At 41.3% G+C, this 23,898-nt stretch overlaps 1 protein-coding gene across 5 annotated transcripts in view; it reads right to left on the reverse strand.

Moving 5' to 3' along the window:
* Positions 1-19,853, reverse strand: part of sh3gl3a (SH3-domain GRB2-like 3a) — a 125,947-nt gene extending 106,094 nt beyond the window's left edge. For 4 of the 5 annotated variants that reach the window (XM_041174835.1, XM_041174833.1, XM_041174834.1 and 1 more), the window contains exon 1: positions 19,588-19,853. Coding sequence is in view for 2 of the 5 variants with exons in the window: in XM_041174833.1 (XP_041030767.1) it covers positions 19,588-19,632 (45 nt within the window). In the remaining 3 variants the exon portion in view is untranslated. Of the gene's footprint in view, positions 1-5,934; positions 5,998-19,587 lie in introns of those variants that run through there. The other variant, XM_041174832.1, reaches the window with a different exon arrangement.
* Positions 19,854-23,898: the final 4,045 nt, after the last annotated feature.

Genomic DNA, 23,898 nt, shown 5'->3' on the forward strand with positions numbered 1-23,898 from the left:
TTGCCTAGGCACAGTCGTGTGATTGATTTGGGATAACTCGATTATTGTCCCATCATCACTGCCCCTTTGACATATTAACAGAAGAAGACACTCATGTCATGTCAAGAAGATACTCCATGCATGGGCATACACCAAGTCCTTTGGGGAAAAAAGAACTCTTGCTGCTCAATTTGTATTCTTAAGAGCAATGGGCCTGAAAATTTATATTTCACTAATGTGCAGGAAACCTGTACTTGCTCGGTATTCATGAATTGCTAACAAGATGTGCGTTTCTTTATTTTTGAAACATTTGATCTTTCCAAAATTAAACATGTTCATGATTACAAATAAATATCAATCACAAAGCACTTGTAATGGTGTTCCTTTGACAGCATTAATCCAGATCTGAAGTAGACAGTTGTAGTGAAAAATAGGGAAAAATCATGAGAAAATGGGCCAGTTTAGCAATGATGCATCACACGTGATCAGGCCCCTAAAGGTTGGCCTCATTTAGAATGTATTGAAGTGAAATGTATATTCTGACGTCTTACTTTCCACATAGCGACTTGATCAAACCATTTTGATGTATATTATTTTCAACTATTATTTTAGGATACGAGAAACATTTTTCACTGATATAACAGTACAGTGCAAGACTTGCGTCTACTGCTCAGATGATCTTTTCTGAAAATGAGGGATTACTTTACAGGGGAGATAAGTATGCCAGCTGTATTTTTTGTCCCTTTCAATTAAAATGCAAATGACGCAAAATTATACGGATTAAGGTCTTGGACTCTGAAACTGCGCAAATTGCATGCAACTTTTTGATGCCATAGTACAATGTCTTAAGAAACTATTTTGAAATCTGACTATACCAGAGATTCAGCAGGTCCAGACACAACCAACAGATGAATAATGCAGAAGAAATAGCTTCGAATCAAATGGGCTGAATCAATAGCCAGCCAATTGCACTAAGGCAATTAAGAGAAAAAGCTTGTCCCAAAATACTTTAAAAATAAGTGGTATGAGGTCTCCCTCTCTTGAATTTAAAGGCTCATAATATCTCATGTGAAAATATTATTGCTGTTGCAAAATAAATCATTCAAAAAAAAGTCTAAACTTTCAGGGAAGTCTATTCTGGGAAGGTGCTACAAAATGTTTGCATCAATTTTCATATACACTGCCGGCCAATGTGTCCAAGTTGAATAACATAATAATTCAACATGTTTTAAATCAATGTTTTTTCCTCTTTTTTTCTTGTCTGCACCCAAGATGTGTATCAGGTACTTCACTGACTAGAATAGATATATGAGTTGCTCCTAGACCTTTCTCTATGGCTACAATCACAGTCGGCTTATGAAACAGGCCAATTGTGAAGTAACACCAGGTTTCACCTGGTGTGAAATACTTATTTCTCTGAGTGACATCAGAATGGTACACATGTCCCTCATGAATAATGTTAATAAGGCCCCAAAAAGCAAAGTAGGAGTGAAGCCCAACGCAAACTGGAGGAACAACACCTCATCTTCCGACTAGGGACTTTACAGCCTTCCGGACTGAATATTGAATTCAACAACTTTAGGTCGTGAGTCCCCTCCCCCATCCCCACCCCCTTTCTGTTTCCCCCTTCTTTTTTTTTTCCCAATAAATTATAAAGATTTTCCTTTTCCCACCTATTTCCATTATATAAAATAAAAAACCCCACTAGAGCTATACCTTGAGTGCCCTACCATCCATTCTTAATTAGCACATTCGTTGAGATAATATCACCAACTTTAACTTTAACACCTATGTGTTCTATTGTACTATTGTTGTTGACATCTTTTGATGATCTGCTTCTATCACTGCTTGTTTGTCGCTACAACCACACCAACCCCCTCCACCTCTCTGTCTCTCTATCTCTCCGCCCCCCACACACACACCTTAAACCAGCTTATATTTCAGCTCTTTCCTGGACTCGAACTCAAGTTCTGTCGAAGGGTCATGAGGACTCGAAACGTCAACTCTTTTCTTCTCCGCCGATGCTGCCAGACCTGCTGAGTTTTTCCAGGTAATTCTGTTTTTGTTTTGGATTTCCAGCATCCGCAGTTTTTTTGTTTTTATCTCTTTGCTCGCTGTTTGCTATCATTCATTAAACCATCTTTAGAAGACTATCAATTATCAAGTCTGCTCTTGCTTTCTCCACAAATGACATTACTTCTTATAAATGTCTGACATTAGCAAAGGCAGGAATTTAAGGGCCCATATGTTCTGAGGCAAAATAAATAACTGAGCTAAACCTGGAAATTTGATCAATTTTCAGCATCTTTAATTACAGAGATTTAAACAGTGCATAGTAAAGCAATAATATAGCAGTAGCCAGTTGCTGGCAGCGAGCATTGTAATGTGATTAATACCTATAGAAGTTACTGTAGTCGCAAAGCAAAAAAGTCAAAGTCCTGAAATGTTAACTCTGTTTCTCTCTCCATAGATGCTGTCTGGCCCAAGAAATTCCAGTATTTTGTTCCATTACCAGAAAGAATAAACATGTTTTAATAGTAAGTGCTGACCAAACCATACACATGAAGCTCCTGTAGTGTGTCAGTAAGTGAAAAGAATCATAAGCTTCGACAGCAGACAGGACAATAAAGACTTTCTAATTCAAATCAATACAATGATTGATCAGCTGAGGTAGGCCAAGTGTGAAATGCCACACGTGTGTAGCAATTTCCCAGAAAGATGTAGAAACTAGTAGAAGCACATCATCCCTACTCTGACATAGCACTAATCTTTGTTCAACAATAGCTGCAACAGCAGTCACATTACAACAAGGTACTATACATCATCCATAACGACCAGCCACAGTATGACCAGTCTGATGATTGGAAGGCAGTCAGGCTTTCATCCCAAGATGATAATAATGATTAGCCAGCTGGAAGAAAGGGAAAGAACCTCAAGACTGATGTTAAGCATAAATAAGATTGATTAAAACATACGATAAAAGCCATGGAAGCCCATTCTAATAATTTCCATGAAGAGCAAAGAGACTTGAAATGAAAGGATTGTGGTGTTATGAATTGTAATTTTCTTTAAACAGACATTTTTGACTCCAAAGTTACAGAGCACTGTCTCTCCTTTTGATGGTAAAAAGAGAGCTATCCCTGATTGCCAGTATGATGATTTGCATAGGATTGCTGATCTTCTCATCCTGTGATCCCAATCTATTTTCTCCTGTCTCACATTGACATTCTAAAGCAAATTTATCTTGTGTCATCACAAATGCTTATGAGGAAACAGCAATCTATGGCACCCCTAATATTTTTCAGTCAATGGGTAGCTGCTCCAGATAGCACTCACACCTCGAGTCTGAAAATCATGAGCACAGGGCAGAATTTTATGGCCCTGTCACAGCAGGGGTGGGGCTGTAAAATTCAGTGAGCCATAAGCGGGACCTTAAAACCTCACCAGCGTAAAATTCCACCCAAGTCTCACTCCAGAGACTTGAGCATAGCATCTAAGCTGACACCCCACTGTAGCATTCAGATTGTTGCACAGCCAGAGTGGTCAGCTTTGAGATGAGCTGTTAAACCAAGGCCCCATCTGACCTCTCAGATGGACACAAAAGAATCCATGTCATTATTCAAAGAAGGGCAGGGGAGTTCACCCATTATCCTGGTCACTATTTATTTCTCAAAACTTAAATCTGATTATCTTGTCATTTATCTTATTGTTGAGTGCAGGAGCTTGCTGTTCATATTTTAGTTGTCTTGCTTTCTATAATGCAACAATGACAACACTTCAAAAGTACTTAATTGGCTGTAAAGCATTTTAGGGTGACCCAAGGTAATGAAAAGTGCTATGTAAATTCAAGCCTAGTCTTTCTTTAACTCTAAGCAGATTTATAAATGAACCAGTGATTCACCAGAAGATCATTCACCTACCCAATCTCATTAAAACTGCTTAATAATATACTTACATTCATTATTTGCATCGTGTTTACAGAGAATATGCTATCTATTGTGTTTTGTCCAGTCTCCCAATACAATTGAGAATTTCGAATGTTTAATATTGCGAAACACTGAAACTCTTGCAAATATTAAATATGCTGTAATGTTTTGTGACAATGCCTTGGGGTTACAGTGCATCATCTGCTTTGTTAGGATTTTGTAGCATATACAAGACAATTGAGTATTGCTAAAAATGGGAGTTACAATTAACTGAAATGATTTTCATACCACCACTACTGGTGAAATAGTAAAATGCCAGCACAGTTATAGCAAAATTATATTAATGGTTATAATGCAGTTTTCTGATAGTTGTAATGCTTGTGTATTTATTTAATGAGCTTCCAGCACTATTTTTTCAGCGTAAGAGGAATAAAATGTAGCCCTCTGAGTGTGTGACATTTTCTGTTGTAAATCAGTTAAATATAATGGCCCGGTATCAGAAAACAACTCATTACACAATTGCTGCACTGATACAAGATTACTGTCTTGTTAAATTCCTTTCATAGTATCTGAGCGACAAGCATTAGTGTCACTGGCTCGAATATTTGAAATTAAAATCTGAAACACAACACATTATCTGGACCTGAGAAACTACACACATCATTACACAGTTGGAACTAACAGACTCTTTAGGGTACAGTAATTACAGTTAAATTAAAAATTATTTGGCACAGGAGTAACATGTATGAAATGTCTTCATAATGCAAACTTCTGCATTAATAATCCACCCTACCTCAGCTGTTTAACTGTGGCAGTGAGAAAAGAGGCCAACATTCGTGACAGTTAAGTGCCCACAAAGGTTAGAAGCAAAAGCAAACTGAAACAAAAACATAAAATGGCACTCATTACACATTTGCTCATTCTCCACACTTTGACAAAGACATCATGTGGACGAATATTCCTATATGAAGTATCAGATTGGTTCAATAGTGGTAGAGGTTGTGGGTTCAATTCCCATTCCAGGGACTCAAGTGGATAATCTAGTCCAACACTTTACTGCTGCATTGTTGGATGTACCACCCTTCAATGGAGACAATAAACCTAGGATCCACCTGCCTGTTCAAAAGGCTCCTTGACACAACTGAAAGAAGCAGGGATTCCTGGTGTCTTGGACAACACTTATCCGTCAACCAATACAAACCAAATTGCAATAAGTGATCATTTATCTCATCACGATCTTGCTGCGCACAAACAGCCTGCTTTGCCTGCAGCACAACTTCAAAAGTAATTCACTGTCTCAAAACCAATTGGGGATATCATGATCACCTAAAAAACACGATATAAATGCACATTCTTTTAAGTTTCACTATTAAGCTATACATTGATTTGTAATTAAAAGTAAATTATAGTCCTGAATGTTAAGAATTCTTCCCACTATACCTTTAACCCAGCTGGGCCCTGATGTAACAGTGAAAGTCACATCAGGCATAATTCTAATAGGCAACAATGATGAAGGTGGATGAAAAATCTACAATTACTGCTTCCTTGGTATGTCTATATTAAAATAGTCACATCGTCAGGTGTAGATGCTGCTAATGTCCTAATAGGCATCATCCACTGCAATATTAAGCCCACACAGAGTTGGTTCCAGAGTTGGCTGAACTGTGCCAGGACAGCAGTTGAACTCAGAGCCTAAGCCACGGTTTCTATTCCTAAAAGTTAACTGTGAGCAGGACAAGGTTTGGCTGTGACACATCCCATTGCTGAAGCCCACAATAAGGTGATAGATAAGGACTGACTATTTAGGCAGGATACTGAAATGCTGTCAGCGTTGTGAAACTAAAACAAGCCAGAGTCAGCACCTTCAGGGGAGGGGGATTTGGCAGAAAGGAAGTTACATTGATGATTTAGATATGCTTGCAACAGACAATGAAGCACTTGACTTTTATTCTCATGTTTTATAACCCACCATGAAACCCAATAGGATATTAATTTGAAATGGCTATACGTTTAATGTAAATATACTTACGCTGCAAAGGCAGCGGGCAGTTGGCAGTATGGCAACATCCTGAACCATGACATTTGTCTTCCCGATACTTATGGTCAAATCAAATTCTTTACAAGTGAGAGAGTCTGTCCATTTGCCACTGAAGGTGTTCTTTGGTATGGAATTCTGGAGAAAGGATCATTAGCATAGAGCAACATTCTAATGAGAACTTGGCGCTCCATTGGCATGAGCTTCAGATGAGCAAGGTTGAACAGCTTTGCATCAGTTCTGATGTGTAAGTGGGCATCCTCTGTAGATGACCTGAAGGCATATGACAGCAAGAAGAAGCAATTGCAAGAGAGTGTCACCAGAATGCAACCCTGCGGATCTCAAAGTGTTCAGATTTTGCACTGTAATAGTTGACCTTACTCATTCTGTTGTCATAGAAAAAGAGATGATCGCATTGAGCAGCTTCAACAGGAAGCTAATTTTCTCCAACAGCTTAAATAGGCCGCCTCCGCTCACATGGTCAAATGCCTTGGTGAAACCAATGAAGACAATATACATGGTTGGTCTCCATTTTAAGTTGCCTCATTAGGTGTGGTTTCACTTTAGCATTGCAGATATAATGGGGCCTATATGTACACTTGGTATTGGGACTTGCACATCAGCATCGTTTCGCACTGGGGCTGACAAAGCATGCATAACCTGATGCATGCCATTTTGAAGCAGCCTCTCTCGCTCCCCGAGACACTCTCTCACCATTTCCCTGCCCAACTCTCCAGCTTGCCGCTTTCCTGTCCAATCCGGCTACTCACAGCTCCGCTTGCTCCCTCACTCACTTTCTCCCTCGTTGCCCCTTTCCTGAATCATTGCTCACAGCCTATCAAATTCCACGTCGATCGATCGCAACTGTCTTGCACATGGTATCAACCAGCTCCAAGTCATCTGACAATCCCATGTGCATAGCCTTGACTTTCCAGCTTGTCAACTGAAGAGTTGTAATCTTTTTTTACCTTTTTTCATACCTTGTGAGATGGATTCTGTCCACTTGTTAAGCAGAGACTCTAAGCTCCAGAACCAGATGGATGATGGCAGGTCAGAACTTTACTACTTGGGGGCTGTCCAACTTGAGGTGGGCTATGGCTGACCAGTGAGACATGATGATCTCTCCCATCAGAGACAGCCCTTAGAGCCCATTCCCTATGCCAACTGGTGGGGCTTATCACTTGTAACTGCTGTTGTGTGTTATTGCTCTGCAGTGAAATTGGAGTGTCCTCTCTAGGGTGCAAGCCTGGACAAAATTTATGGAGACCTTGGGCTTCCCAAACCTCAGGGTCCCTCTTTTGAATTCCCTGATTGAGTCCAAAGGAATGTAAAGTACCACGTTTTGCACTGGCTTGGTTGCAGGAGTTTTTGGAATGATGACCTATTTAGACATCAGTCCCCCTTTGGGCTCCAATCCAGATGTTTTTTTCAGAGTTTACTCTCACCTTTCCCAATCCACACAGTAGTGGAGTTATTCGACTGTAGCTGAGAGTTTGGTTCATGAGTGGCTGGTGTATCCACATGTGTCCTCCACACTGCTGTCTGGGGGCCAAACCTCCTCAGAGGTTTGGCCTGGGGCTGCAAGGGACCCAATTTCTGTGTATCACCACGAGGAGGCACAGCTGAGGACTTGCCAATGAAGTGGCTGTGTACTTACATATTTGGCTTTCTTTTTTGAATTGCTGCTAGCCAACCAGGCTGAAAATGAAACAAACCAGCACACAAAAGCAGAAAGCATACCAACTCTCTTCACCCACACACTAGATGCATCACATCAACCTGCTGGACATATTTGCTGGATTTACATCCAGGCGACTAACAACAGCCAGCACATTTCATACAGTTTGACAGCATCCCACAATGAAGGATTTGATCAGTGAGGATTTAAGTAAGAATCTACACTACTTATCAGAAAATAACACATATGATTGGCCTAAAAACTCAGACATGTGCATAACCCCTGCACCTGGACAGTGAGCTCCAACGGACCCCGATATTGGGTCTCGGACCTTATTGGAACAGAATTGGTGCAGCGCAATAGCACACCGGCAAAGACTGGAGAGAAATCAGCCCTTCGGGTTAGTGGGATGGAAAGTTGCATCAGAGATAGTGAGGCAAGACAATTTGAGCTGGTGGGGTTTGGTGGGGGCGGGGGTGCTTTGTACCTGGAGTTATGGCAAATTACTGAATTGAACTGGAAGAAAATTGGAGGATAATACAAGTGATACAACTAACAAAAAAAACAGTTGATGAATACCACTTCTTTAATGTTTGAAGGTTCCTGCTATGAGAGGATTACATATTAAACATTTAGAATGTCACTTTGATGAATGTTGACCAGCTACCAATTGAGTTGTCTGTGTGTCATTAATCTAACTCCACACTACTTGCCATGCAGTAACTGGTTGCTCACTTTGAAAATTAGAAAAAAAATTTCAAACAAAATATTACAAGTTATACATCATTTCATTCAACAGCCTTGTATATGTTAACGTATGCACTGTATAAAATAATTTACCATTTAGATTTTAGCTTTACTGAAAAAGTCAACTTTTTTTTGACGGTCACAATAACCTGCATCATATCTGTACGTTTTAAAGATTAACCTTCATAGACTACTTGGTGAAATGTAATTAGAAATTTCAGTTACAATAAACAAAACAATGCACCTATGACTTTTTTTTCTAAATTTCTCTTTTAGAAAATCCATTAGTGAAAGCCAATTAGATTTTCTGTTATGTAATTTTCTTTTTTTAAAGATAGAAAACTAGATGGAATCAAGGAATTTGATCCTATATATCCCAGTAAAAATGGCGAACGTAATGGAACTGAATATAATTTATTCAGTGTCAGGAAAAAAAATTACATTTATTCAATGTCTTTCATGATCTCAAAGTGACCCAAAGTGCTTTACAGCCAATTAAGTACTTTTCAAGTGTAGCCACTATTGGAAATGAGGCAACCTATTTGTGCAAAGCAAGCTCTCACAAGTAGCAATGAGATAATGGCCAGATAATCTGTTCTGATGCCTGCTTAAAGTTCTGATGAGGCTGAATGTTGGTGTCAGACTTGTCACTCAGGAAGTGGCTTGCTGCTTTTGGGAAGTGGCAATATCTGTAACAAGAGGAGGAGGATACATGTTAAATACATGTGGATGGCCACTCAGCTTGCTCATACCCAGACAATACATGGTATGCCACACGTACTGCATTACGCCTGATGAAATGCAATAGCACAAATAAGGTACGTGATGGTAATTGTACAAACCAGAAATGTGTTTCCACCAGTTTACGCATGATTCATATCATCAATGGCTTCCCATCAATGACCTCCAATACGGTGACTTAAAAGGTGAGATGTTTGAATCCCTGAATTCTGTTGTCTGGTTGATCTTGGTGCCTGCTGTTTAAAGCAGGCTTTTTGTTTTGCAAGAGGAAGGATAATACACATTCAATGAACTAGCATACTGGACAGGCATCAGTATTCTGAGTGTAAAGTAGATTGGCCACAAGATATTCAAATGCTGGTAATGAGAAATAATGACGAACAGTGTTTCACATCTGCACCTTTCTAGGTTGACAGTTCTGGCTTCAAGTTGCAATTCCAGCAGGTCCCTGGATGACTTTGGGTGGAATGTGATAAACCAGTAAAGACAACACAGCAGAGCCATGGTAGGGGCTCAGTTTCTTGGAGAGGCCAGCTGGTGGTTGAGATGGAGCAAGTGCTGGGAAAAACAGAGCTGAGATCTGGTGGCAACAGAAGCAACCTATACTCAGCCAGAAATGAAGCAGCCAGTTCAGCAAACAGGAACATAACATGGTCAGTCAACAAGTGAGCTAGACAGAGAAGTGTGGAGTGGAGATCTAGCTGCTTAGAAGGCTGGAGCAATATACAGTCAGGTAGACAATGGGCAGGTGCTAAATTGGTTGCATGCAAGAAAAGCAAAGGACAGCACTGGGGGCAGGGGAGACCTGTGGAGAGACCACAGCCACAGGGCTGGGAAGGAGTCAGGAAAATTGTTGATGGACAGGATGCCAAAAAAGAATTAAAGTTGAGCTTAAAAGGTATATTTAGAAAACTGAAACTGATGCAAATTTCCCAATTTTACTGCGATGTCTTACTGAGTAATATGAAAATGATAAAAGTCTGAATACACATTGATTATTTTCAATACATTTTTCCTCTATTAAATCAGTAAGTATATGCTTTTGCCACACTTCTATGTATAATGATTTATTATTTGCAGATCTCCATAGAATTTCCAAGGATCATCTTTCAGCGTGTAATGCAGGATGTATTATTCTATTGAAAAGATGGAGCAGTTATCTCTTATAGGTCATATCATCTAATTCTTGTTACATAAATAGTGTTTTCCTACAAAAAAGCCATGGGCCATTCTTCTAAAATATTTCATCAGCTATGTTGCATGGAGATAGAACCATAGAAGTGCTACAGCATAGAACATAGGACTTGGAAGCAGGAGTTGACCATTTGGCCCTATGGCCTGCTCCACCATTCGATAAGATCATGGCTGATCTGATTGTGGTCTCAACTCCAATTGCCTGTCTGCAAAATCCCCAATAACCCTTGACTCCTTGTCTAACAAAACTCTATCTAACTCAGCCTTGAGTAAATTCAATGAACCAGCCTCCACTACTTCCTGAGAAAGAGAATTCCACATACTTATGACCCAGAGTTAAAAAAAATTCTCCTAGTCTCCATCTTAAAAGGTCTAAAAACTCTTATTCTTGAATCTACCCTCTTAATTCCCCTCAGGTTAGAAACATAGAAAATAGGAGCAGGGGTAGGTCATTCAGCCCTTCGAGCCTGCTCCACCATTCATTATGATCATGGCTGATCATCCAACTCAATAGCCTGCTCCCGCTTTCTCCCCATATCCTTTGATCCCTTTCGCCCCAAGAACTATATCTAACTCCTTCTTGAAAACATACAATATTTTGGCCCCAATTACTTCCTGTGGTAGTGAATTCCACCGGCTCACCACTCTCTGGGTGAAGAAATTTCTCCTCATCTCAGTCCTAAATGGTCCACCCCATATCCTCAGACTGTGATCCCTGGTTCTGGACTCCCCCACCATCAGGAACATCCTTCCTGCATCTACACTGTCTAGTCCTGTTAGAATTTTGTAGGCTTCTATGAGATCCCCCCCCTCATTCTTCTGAACTCCAACGAATGTAATCCTAACCGACTCAATCTTTCCTCATATGTCAGTCCCGCCATCCCAGGAATCAGTCTGGTAAACCCTCGCTGCACTCCCTCTACAGCAAGAACATCCTTCCTCAGATAAGGAGACCAAAACTGCACACAATATTCCAGGTATGGTCTCACCAAGGCCCTGTATAATTGCAGCAAGACATCCTTGCTCCTGTACTCGAATCCTCTCGCTATGAAGGCCAACATACCATTTTGCCTTCTTTACCGCTTGCTGAACCTGCATGCTTACCTTCAGCGACTGGTGTACGAGGACACCCAGGTCTCGTTGCACATTCCCCTCTTTCAATTTATAGCCATTCAGATAATAGGCTGCCTTCCTGTTTTTGCTACCAAAGTGGATAACCTCACAGTTATCCACATTATATTGTATCTGCCATGCATTTGCCCAATCACTCAGCTAATAGGTTCTTATAGGTTTCAATCAGATCACCTCTAATCTTTCTAAACTCCGATTGGCATAGCCCCAATCTGATAAGCCCTTCATCCCAGGAATAGGAGGAGGCCATTTGGCTTATTGAGTCTAGCTGGTTCTTTGCAACAGCAATTTAGCTGGTTCCCACTCTGCCTTTTCCCTGTAGCCCTGCAATTTTTATTTTCCCCCTTTAGGAGCTTCTCCAGTTCCATTTTAAAAGCCATGATTGATTCTGCCTCCACCATCCTTTCAGGTAGTGCATTCAGTGCACCAGCTGTGACTCAGCATGTAGCATTCTCACCTGAGTCAGAAGATAGTCCCAGTCTAGGACTTAAACACAAAAGAGAAGGCTAAAACTCAAGTGCAGTACTGAAGGAATGTTGCACTGTCAGGTGTGCTATGTCTCTGATGAGATATTAAGCAGAGGTCCCATCTGCCCTCTCAGGCAGATGTGAAAGATCCCATAGCACTATTTCAAAGAGCAGGAGAGTTATCTGTGATGTCCAGGCCAAGATTTATTCCTCAACTAACACCGCTTAAAATAAAAAAGCAGGGAGCCTGCTGTGTGCAAATATATTCCAACAGCGACTACAGCTCAAAAGTACCTCCCTGGGTGTAAGATGCTTTGAGACCTTCACGAAAGGCACTACATAAAAGGCAATTATTTCTTTCCATTCCAGATCATAGCCATTTACTACATAAAGTTTTCTTCATGCTGTCTTTGATTCTTTTGTAAATCACGTTATATCTGTGTCCTCTGGTTCTCAATCATTTCTGCCAATGATAGTTCCTCTCTATTCTGATTACATCCCTCATCATCTTGTACATCCTATCAAATCTCCTTTCAATCTTCTCTAAGGAGAAGAACACAGCTTCTCCAATCTATCCATATAACTGAAGACACCTCACAGCAAAGGCCGAGTGGGGGACAAGGAACTGCTTAGGCAATTAATCGCAGCATCTTGTGGTCTTTTACCCAGCAAAATATCAGCTATTAAGTTGCAAGTGCAAACCGTCCCTGAACTGGAAGCACCACCAAAATTCGAGGGAAAGGAAGCAGGTTTACAGACAAACGAAGGCCAAGGTCCAACAAAAAACACATGACCTAAAGAACAGATGGTGGGTGGAAAGAGCACAGGAAATAGAGCAACTTGCCGACAGCCAGGACATACGTGGATTCATCAATACACCCAAGCACTCAAAGACCTACCCCACTGAGAGCTAAAAATGGAGTGGTGCCCATCAAGGACACAGATGCAATCAACGCTCGTTGGAAGAAGCACTTTGAGGATCTCCTCAACTGTGACTCAGTCCTCAACACGAGTGCCCTCGACCACATCCCACCACCATCTTGGCACAATTCCAGCCGACATGAGGTTAAAAAGGCTATTCGACAGCTAAGAATGAACAAGGCAGCCGGCACAGGTGCAATTCCCGTCAAAATGCTAAATTACAGCAGAGAAGTACTCTTGATATGAATACACGGCCTCATCTCCCTCATCTGGAAGGAGGAGAGCATGTCAGGGGATCTCTAAGAAACCGTAATTGCGACCATCTTCAAAAAAGGAGACAGGACTGGCCACGGTAACTACAGAAGGGTATCGCTGCTTCTGCCACAGGGATGGTCGTTTGCAAGAGTCCTTCTCAATTGCCTTCTCCCCGTGGCTGAAGAGCATCTACTGAAGATACAATGAGGATTCCGTTCATCCGGGGTGGACGTGATCTTCACCGAAAGACAAGTCCAAGAAAAATGCAGAGAGCAGCCGCAACCACTTTTCATGACCATCTTTGACCTCGCAAATGCCTTTGACTCTATCAACCAGGAGAGAGTGAAGCATCCTCCTCAAAAATTTTTCTACTCGCTGAAATTCATCACCTTCCTGTGGCTGCTGCATAATGACATGCAAGCCATGATCCTTACCAATGGATCTGCCACGGACCCAACACAAGTGCAAATCTGGGGATCAAGCAAGGCTGTGTCATCACATTAATGCTCTTTTCCATCTTTCTCACCACAACACTCCACCCCATCTCCATGAAGCTCCCCGCCAGAGTGGAGATACTCTGCAGGAAACTATTCAACCCATGACGCCTCCATGCCAGAACCGAGATCGCCCCAGCCTCTGTCATCATGCTGCAGCACACTGATGACACTTGCGTATATGCACACTCAGAGGCAAGTTTCAAACTATCATTGATGCATTCATGGAGGCGAAAGAAAGAATGGGTCTTAGGCTAAACATCCGGAAGACAAAGGTCCTCTACCAGCCTGCTGTGCAATGCTGCCCCCTGACTATTAAGATCCATGGCGAACCATTGGACAATGTTAATCATTTCTCATACCTTGGGAGCCTCCTCTCAGCAAAGGCAGGCATCGACAATGATACTCAACATCACCTCCAGTGTGCCAGTGCAGCTTTCAGCCCTCTGAAGAAGTCAGTGTTTGATGACAAAGATCTCAAACCCAGCATCAAGCTCGTGGTCTACAGGGCTGTAGTGCTACCTGCCCTGCTGTATGCATCAGAGACATGGACAACATACAGCAGACACCTTAAACCCCTGGAGAAATATCACCAGTGGTGCCTCTGCAAAACCCTGTAAATTCTATGGCAGGATAGGTGCTCTATTGTGAGTATACACTTTCAGGCCAACATCCCCAGTGTCGAGGCACTGGTTATGGTTAATCAACGACGTTGGGCAGGCCATATCGTCCGCATGCCTGACACAAGACTCCCAAAATGAGCTCTCTACTTTGAGCTTCACCATGGCAAGCAGTTACCAGGAGGGCAGAAGAAACACTTCAGGGACATCCTCAAAGCCTCCCTGAAAAAATTCAACAAGCCCACCAAATGTAAGAAACTCTTGCTCGAGACCCCCCCAAACTGGAGAAGAAGCATCCATGAGGGTGCCAACCATTCTGAATGTCCCTGACAGGCCCAGATGGAGACCAATCGCAAACAGCAGAAGGAGTGTGTCAAAACCTGAACATCCCACCCACTCGCTTCATCAAACACTACCTGACCCATCTGTGGCACAGTGTGCGGATCCACGTTGGACTTTTTAAAAGTAACTTAAGGCCCACAACCTTGGAGTGGAAGAAAGTCATGCTCAGTCCCAAAGAGCTGTCTAAGACAAGAGACAATATTAGCTAGGATCGTATTGTTTTATTTTATAAGAGAATTAAGCATTTATGTCAAGCTACTCGTGACCTCCGACATCCAAAGACATGATACAACCAGTGATGACTTTTGAAATGCAGTTCTTGTTGTAATATAGGAAATAACTGACTTCGCTATTAAGCTGGTAGCTGTGGAAAATGATGTTTAAGGTGATATTCATGGATACCATTCGAGTATTCGGAGAAACATTTCAGCATTTGGAGAAACTGGAGTTCCTGTGCAGGGCAAACCAAATACATTTAACAAACTGTATTTTGGGTTTTAGATTTTAAAGCACAATATATATTACTATACAAAATAACATAAAACATGATTCAAGGCTGTAAATTATCTCAGGGGTTGAACTGATGTTTTGAACAGTTCGTCCTTTTTTTTTTAAAAACACCTTTTCGTGTCATCTGAAGTGCCTGATTAAATTAAAACCTTGTAACTCACTTGTGGATATTGTTTTCTGTATATGAATGCCCACACTGCATTCACTGACACAGATACTGCTTTTCCCAAAAGCAAGAGAGTTTGCTGCAGCATGTGTGACATCATCATGAAAAGCACCAGTCCTGTGTGCAGAATGTACAGAATACACTCCTTGCATAACAACAGACAACAATGACTTCAATAATGTGGTGCAACATGTAGTGAGGCAGAGTGCTAAAATGGGAGGCTTATGTCCTCAATTATCCACACTGAGCTTCACCTAGCTAGATTTTAGGAAAATGAACCAAGTAGACGTGGGCAGGATTGCAGTGAACTTTAGTCACCAAGTCACTCTGAACTGCACTTGAATTTATCCGAACAGTCAGGTACAAGCAGCAGTGGCACAAGTCTGGGCCACTTCTCATTGTGACAGTGAAGAGTTGCGATGGACTAAGTTGGCTCCACTTGCAGATCTAACATGATAATTGAAAGTGAGAATACTTTCTTGGCAGTATAGAACTTGAATATTGAAAAGGGAGACAGATTGCCAAAGCTATTCGTCTTGCAATTATTCTTGCATTTGCCCCACGAGTGCAAGACAGAATATTTCTATTTTCAGCAATATTGAGAGCATTTTGTGTTTCTTTCATTAGCTGTACATTGGGAATGGAGGAATGAAAACTGAATTCCACAATAAGCTACGTGGACCAAACTGTTCAATGATGTTTCACACGCACCTGTTACTTTCAGGCGCTGGACTTCAGTGCCTTATCACATGATTTTGAAACAGTCTTACAAATCCATCAGAAATTTTCCATCAATGGCTTGACTGATGTTACAGACTAAACAGTTTGGAAGCTCAACTGTTGAATTGTCAAATACTCGGTTACGAGAAAACCTCATTCGCAAAAGTTATTTTGAAATTTTTGTGACAAGGGACATTTTTATGCAGAGTTGCAGATTTTTAGATTGAAATCAGGATGAAAACAAGCAATTCAGTGTATCTGCGAGGAGGGTGCTGAGCATTATCAAGCCAGAACGCAACCCAAGTTCTTGGACTGGCAGATAAAGAAGCAGTAGAGACAAATTCAGGAAGATGTTTACCAGATGTTGTATACTGCCACAGAAATGTCTGTTCATGTTGAGCTGCTTAGAACCAACGTTTTAGTGTCTTAGCCACATTCAAACTTTCTGGTGAAAGGTTATTAACCTGAAACGTTAAAACTGTTTCTCTCTCCACAGATGCTACCAGATATGTTAGTATTTATAGCACTTTGTCTTTATTTTGGATTTTCTGGGTTGTGAACTACTTACATTATTTAAAAGGTTGCACATATTAGAACATAGTTTGCTTCAGAGTTTTAGATCTTTTTTGTAGCTTAATCCCTAATGCAGTAGCAATAATCTGGAGAGTACTGAGCTAATAGATATTTATAATGGAATCTTGGAAAGAACTGCAACTCAACTGAAGTTAGTCATCCTCTAGTTACATATTTTCACACCTGAATGTTCTTTGCCCTTATCCATAACTACTCTTAACTTGTTGATATTATGAACACACTTTCCTAAATGTTCCCCCACTGAAACTTGCTCCATTTTCCCCACTTTATTCCCCAGAACTAGATCCAGCACTGCTTCCTTCCTTAATTAAAAATAAAATGCTGCAAATGCTGAAAATCTGAAATAAGATCAGAAAATGCTGGAAAAACTCAGCCGGTCTGGCAGCATTTGTGGTGAGAGAAACAGAGTTAATGTTTCAAGTCTATATGACACTTCTTCAGAGCTAGAGCAAGAAGAATTTCTACTCCTTAGCTCTGTCATATGGACTTTGCTTCATTTCTTGTTGGGCTGGAAGCATACTAGTCAAGAATGTTCTCTTCTAGATATTTAAGGAATTCCTCCCCCTCTGCCTTTTACACGGTTATTAATAATTTAAAGGCTTAATTATCACCTTTATACTTCTTGCATCTTGCCTACAAATTGCCACCACTTCCTACTAGTTGGTCATCTATAATAAACACCAAGTGGCATAATAATTCCTCTTTTGTTCCTTACTTCTAACCAAATAGATTATTTGACTTTTCAACTCTTTCATTACTTTCTAATGCTACAATAGTGTTTGGGATCAATACTGCCAACCTCCAACCCTGTCCTTTTTTTCCCTTCCTAACTATCTCCTTTTCACTATGGATTTATGGTGCCAAAACACCTCCAGCCACAACAGGACAACCTGCCTCTCCTTTCAACACCGATCCAACAAGTCCCCAGCCACCACCACTCTCCTCCATCCTGGGTGAACTTGTCTTCACATTGCTCAGGCCAAAAACACTCCTTCCAGTTGAGACAGCAATTTACTTGTAATTCTTCACTTGTATGTTGTATTCAATGCTCATAATGTGTCAACAAGACCAAATGCAGATTGGGCAATTACTTTGCTGAACACCTCCATGGAGTGAGAAGCATGCAAGGTGGGCAATGAACTCCAATAAAAAAAATGGAAATGTAAAGATGGAATAATAATCCCTGGTCTTGCTCATTTGCTGTCAGGAATAAAGTGCCAATTATCAACAGTAGAGTTTCAAAACACAAACTAAGGCCCCAATATCTCATTGGCCTTGCAGGAACTGAAGTACTAGTATGTCAAAAACAAAAATTGCTGGAAAAACTCAGCAGGTCTGACAGCATCTGTGGAGAGAAAGAGTTAATGTTTCGAGTCCAGATGACTCTTCTTCAGAACTTCTTCATCTGGACTCGAAACGTTAATGCTGTCTTTCTCTCCACAGATGCTGTCAGACCTGCTAAGTTTTTCCAGCAATTTCTGTTTCAGATTTCCAGCATCCGCAGTATTTTGCTTTTATACTAGTATGTCAAACTGCCAACCATCCAAACTCCAATTACAAAATGATAATCACAGAATCACAGAGTGCAGAAGAGGCCCTTCGGCCCATCAAGTCTGCACCGATAATGTAAACAAATCTTCTTTTCAAGTAATATGGTGACCTTTGCAAAAAGGGCATGGAGAAACACTTTCCTGTTAACACAAAATGTAACTCGTAAATCGTGGAAAATGGACTTCTGAAGCAGCTGCACATAGTAGTACGCTGCCACCAATCTGGTAGTTCAATGTGGTGGGGGCTGTTTTAGAAATTACACTGATTTTACTAACCTCCTCTGAAATTATTCTTCTCCATTTCAAAAAAAAACTCAATCTGCAATTCATTTTTTCAACTCAACCCTTCCACTTGCTGCTCGTGATGTTACATAAGGTAGCGAGTCGTGCATGTGTTCTGATTATTGGTGACGAAAATACCAAATTATAAATGACAAAAGCAATACAATGTGTACATCAGTATGGAATATTTACCAGCAATGCCATGATTTTGAATTCCTCAATCAGCATCATTTGAACAATAAACAGCAGCACCTACACTTCCACCCCCACTCCTGTAAGCTTAAGATTTATTGTCAACCTGTTTACAGCTCTTTAAAAATGTGTAGCATTTTTTACCAGGCTGCACGTTATAACCTCCACCAGTTATAACAAGGAAAGACAACACATCATCACCACCACAATAAAAAAACAAATCCTAGTCTACATTTCTAGCGAAACATTCATCCACCTCAATACAGCAGTTCCATCAACACATAACATGCGTGTTTTCTCCCTGACATTAATGGTCTTCTGAACCATTACATGCCAGACAATCAACATCACTGGCAATGCAATATTACTGGAAGCCACAGACATATACATAAACATTTAACTTTGAAGAATTGCAGTTTCACAACGCATGGACTGCCACAATACAGTGTAAGAAACAAAGTTAGAGGTTTAATATTGCCTTCGATACAATGTAGACACGAGAATAATTCCGAAGGGAATAGGGGCATTTGCATGCAGTGAAGCGAACTCAAGGGCCAGCACCACCACCGCACCCCCCACAGTGAGATGGAAAATATCCAAAAAAAAAGGCCCAGTCCTTGAGGTCTTCTCGTCACTAGTTTCAGAGCTTAACATACTAGCATAAACCAGTGTGGACAATATTTATTTAACTAATTAAATATGGATTTGTGGGGATGGGGAATCATAACCCGCCACTTGCACATGAATTATCATGTGGGGGGAGGGGGCAGACTATCAGCCCCAATTTACAAAACACGTTAAAAGTCATTTGCAATTTGGAAGGAAAAATAAATCTTAACTAAAAACAGATGCCCCCATCTGTAATTATGCACAATCCACAGGAGGGTGCAGCTATCTAGTAACACACACACACATATTTGCATAACCTGTGGCTACCGTTATTGGGTCCAATGCCATTAAAGGAGAGACTGGCTGTCCTGCAAGCTATGCCAGCGCGCACACACAACAGGGCAGGCAGGCTGGCGGTATGGGGCGTCTCCTACCTGACTGGCTTTATGGAATTGCTTCTTCAAGCCGGCAACCGACATCTTGACCCTCTTGAGGGGGCTGAGGGAGAGGGTTGAGAGACAAAGCTGGCTTTTTTTTTGGAGTTGCTGCTGTTTTGCTTGCTTGTTGTAGATGTAAAATGTATAATATTGCAAACTGAGTTGTAAAAGCGAGTCCCTTGCCAGCTGAGGACTCCGCTATTTGCCCAGCTCTTGCTACAGTAACACTGGTTGTCACACTGACACTCTAGCGCTTTACAACATTCTGCGCGTGCCGCACCGCCCACCTCATCCCCTCGCCCTCCCTCTGTGGCCAGCGCTGCTGTCAATCAAAGGAGAATGTATGCAGATCACCCAGCCGGGACCTCTGACGTCACGGCGTCACCGCGTCTTCCTCATTTGCATTTTAAATTACCACAGGGACAGTGTTTTCAGTGGGACACCTGTGGGGAGTTGCAGTTGTGGTCACCCCCTGCAAACAAAATCAACCTCTGGTTAGATTTAGCCTTTAAAATTGCACATTTCATTAAATCTTAAACAAAATACTTCAGATGTTGGAAATCTGGAATAAAAGCAAAATTGCCTCGGCCAAACAGAGCTCACTTGCCAACCAATCAGCACTCCCTTCTCCTACGTTATTAAACTGTGATCGTTTGAAATTTGGCATTCTTGCATTTAGCCTGAATAGTGCAAGATGAAAAGCTTCGGTAACGTATCTCTCTTTTCAGCAGTAAGAAAGCAGTAAATGTTGGAAATGATCCATGGGTAAAACAGCATCTGTGGAGAGAGAAGCAGCATTGATATTTCATGTTAGGCAATGTGTTATCATCCCTTTTGTCATTTAATCACTCCTGTCCTCCACCCTATCATAAACCTTAGCCCTTTGTTCTTTCCTATCCCTCTCACAAAAGAGCCAGAGATGATACAACCAATTATTTTTAATGTAGCAAATGTGCTGCCTGAAAGTTGGTGGAAGCAAATTCAATAGCAACATTCAAAATAAAATTGGATTAAAAATTAACTTGAAGGTTAAAAAAAATGCAAGGGTAAGAGAAAGGGAGTGAAATTCCTTGGATAGATTTGCCAAAGAGCTAGCATAGGGACAATGGACCAAGTAGCTTCCTTCCATGCTGCATCATTCTTTGATTTCATGTTAATGATTGAGGGAGAAATGTTCACTAGGACACCAGAAGAACTCATCTGTCCTTCATCAAACAGTGCCAAAGGATCCCTTAAGGGACAGATAGGGACTCAGTTTAGCATCTCATCCACAAGCCCCTCACAGCATGGAATCATAAATTGGTTATGGCACAGAAGGAAGGCCATTCTATCCATCATGTTTGTGCTGGCTCTTTACAAGGGAAATTCAATTGACCCCAACCACCCCACATTTTCCCTAAGCCCTGAGAATGTTTCATCTTCAGCTAATTATCCGATACTCTTTTGAATGCCACAACTGAGTCTGCCTCCACCACACTCTCAGGTAGTGCATTCCAGACCCTAACTGCTCACTACATGAAAAAGTCTTGCCTTATTCCCTTTGATTCCTTTGCCATTCACCTTAAATTGGTGTCTTCTCATTCTCGACCCTTCTGCCTATGGGAACAATTACTCCCTATCTACTCTGTCCAGAGTAGAGGCCAAACCAGTGTTTTATAAAGGTTCACTGTGACCTCCTTGCTTTTCAAACCCATGCATCCTTTTATAAAGACCAAGATCCTGTATGCCTTATTAACTGACATTCAATGGCATTACCATCACTGAATCCCCCACTATCAACATCCTGGGGGTTACCATTGACCAGAAACTGAAATGGACTAGGCATATAAATACTGTGGCTACAAGAGCAGGTCAGACTCACCTCCTGACTCCCAAAAGCCTGCCGAACATCTACAAGGCACAAGTCAGGGGTGTGATTGAATGTTCTCCACTTGACTGGATGAGTGCAGCTCCAACAACACTCAAGAAGCTTGACAACATCCAACACAAAGCAGCCTGCTTGACTGGCACCCCTTCCAAAAAGATTCACATCCCAGAACACTGACAAACAGTGGTACCAGTGTTATACTGTGTATACTCGGTGTAATATCTACCACGATGCACTGCAGAAACTCACCAAGGCCCCTTAGGCAGCACCTTCCAAACACACGACAGCTACCAGCTAAAAGGACAACAGCAACAGGTACATGGGAACACCACCACCTGGAAGTTCCCCTCACCATCCTGACTTGGAAGTATGTCACCTTCACTGTCACTGGGTCAAAATCCCTCCCTAAGAGCACTGTGGGTGTACATACATCACATGGACTGCAGTGGTTTAAGAAGGCAGCTCACCACCATCTTCTCAAGAGCAATTAGGGATGTGCAATAAATGCTGGCCCAGCCAGCGATGCCCACATCTCATAAATGAATTTTAAAAAGCACCTTACCTCTCTGCGTTAAATTTTGTATGCCGTGTGTGGGCCCATTCCACCAGCGTGTCTGACCTTTGGAAATCTATTACTATCCTCCTCACAGTTCACAGTACTTCCAAGTTTTGTGTCAACTGCAAATTTTTAAATTGTGCCCTGCACACCCAAGTGTCCATCATTGATGCAGATCAGGAAAAACAGTGGCTCTAATACAGATCCCTGGGGATCCTTCCTTCAGTCTGAAAACCAACCATTTACTGCTCTTTGTTTCTTGTCACTGAGCCAACTTCATATCCATAATGCCACTGTCCATTTATTCAGTGGGCTTAACTTTGCTGACAAACATGTTATGTGGCACTTCATTAAATGCCTTTTAGAAGTCCATATACATCACATCAACTGCATTATCCTCATCAACCTTCCCTGTTACCTCATCAAAAAAGTTATTGAACATGATTTTCCCTTAACAAATCTGTGCTGGTTTTTTTCAATTAATCCCCAATTGTCCAAGTGACTCCTAATTTTGTCACAGATTAGTGTTTCTAATAGCTTTACCACCACTGAGGTTAAACTGACTGGCCTGTAGTTGCTGAGCTTATCCTTCCACTCTTATTTCAAACAGGTTAACATTTGAAATTCTCCAGTCCTCTGGCATCACCCCTCTATCTAAGAAGGATTGGAAGATTATGGTCAGTGTATATGCAATTTCCACTCTTATTTCACACATTGTTCTTGGAAGCTTCTGGTCTGGCCTGGGGACTTAAGAACTTTGAATATGGTCAACCTCCTCTATCATCTATTATGATTCTTTTACAAATATGAGGTTTATAAGATTGTTATGTTTTGGGTCTGTATCTCTAATTTAGAGTAAAATATGGAGGTGGGGGGTTGTGTTACCTGTTCTAAAAGCAGGCCTGGGTAACGTGGCTGTTAAAGATTAAAGGGAGGCTCGGATTGTTTTGCTGGAAAGAAAGTGTAAGATGTTCATACTTGGAGACAATGGCAGCGGCATCTGTGTTTACAGTGGTTAGACTGCTAGTCTCCAAAGTCCCAGAAAAGTATTGAGAATGTCAGGTTGCAAATGGTTACACTTCAAATTGTCCATTTACTTCCAAGATAGAATAGGGTTATGGCTTAAAGAATCAGCATTTCTACCTGAATCCAAGGCCCATCTGATTCATATTGCCATGGAGAGGGGTTTTGACAGGGGGAGAGTCCTTGGGAAACCATTCAAAAAACAGGTTGCAGTTTTTCCTAAAAAAAATGACTCTCACAGACAAGTTAGTCTTTCAGGATCTGGGAAAAAGAGAGCAGCTAGAGGTTGGTTCACCACACAGGAAGTGGGTGTAAGTTTAAAAGTGGTGTTTTGATAATTTTACACTTGATTTAATTTAGCTGTACACAGCTTAATTACTGGATCTCAAATTAACCCTTTAACCTGCTTTAGTTCAACAGGGATATAACCATCAGGAAAAGTCTCTGAATTAGCAAATTATGCCAAAGTTTATTGAATAAAACAACAATACACTGATCAATTAGCTTAAGGAACAAGAGAGCAAAAGCTATATTTATCAATAATACAATACAGACTTCATGATTTCAAATGGATGGCCAGTCCAGAAGAAGCAGAACATGATCTCAACCCTTCTCGCTGACTGGAATTCTGCCTCTGTCTAGGAAGGAAACTGCACTATACAGGGTGCACACAAGCAGGATTTCTGCCTCTGCCCCTGGGCCCAGTGCTACACTACTTGTCCTCACACCAACAGAAGTTTTACCTCTGCCCCCGAGAAAACACAATAAAGGGATCCTTACTTGGTGTACACAAACAAAATGGTTCCTCAAAGCCTCTTTTATACTCAATTCTGGCATCGCTCCACCTTGATCCAAAGTTGTT

Source organism: Carcharodon carcharias, chromosome 26 (genome assembly GCF_017639515.1).
Source record: "Carcharodon carcharias isolate sCarCar2 chromosome 26, sCarCar2.pri, whole genome shotgun sequence".
Taxonomy (NCBI): Eukaryota; Metazoa; Chordata; class Chondrichthyes; order Lamniformes; family Lamnidae; genus Carcharodon; species Carcharodon carcharias.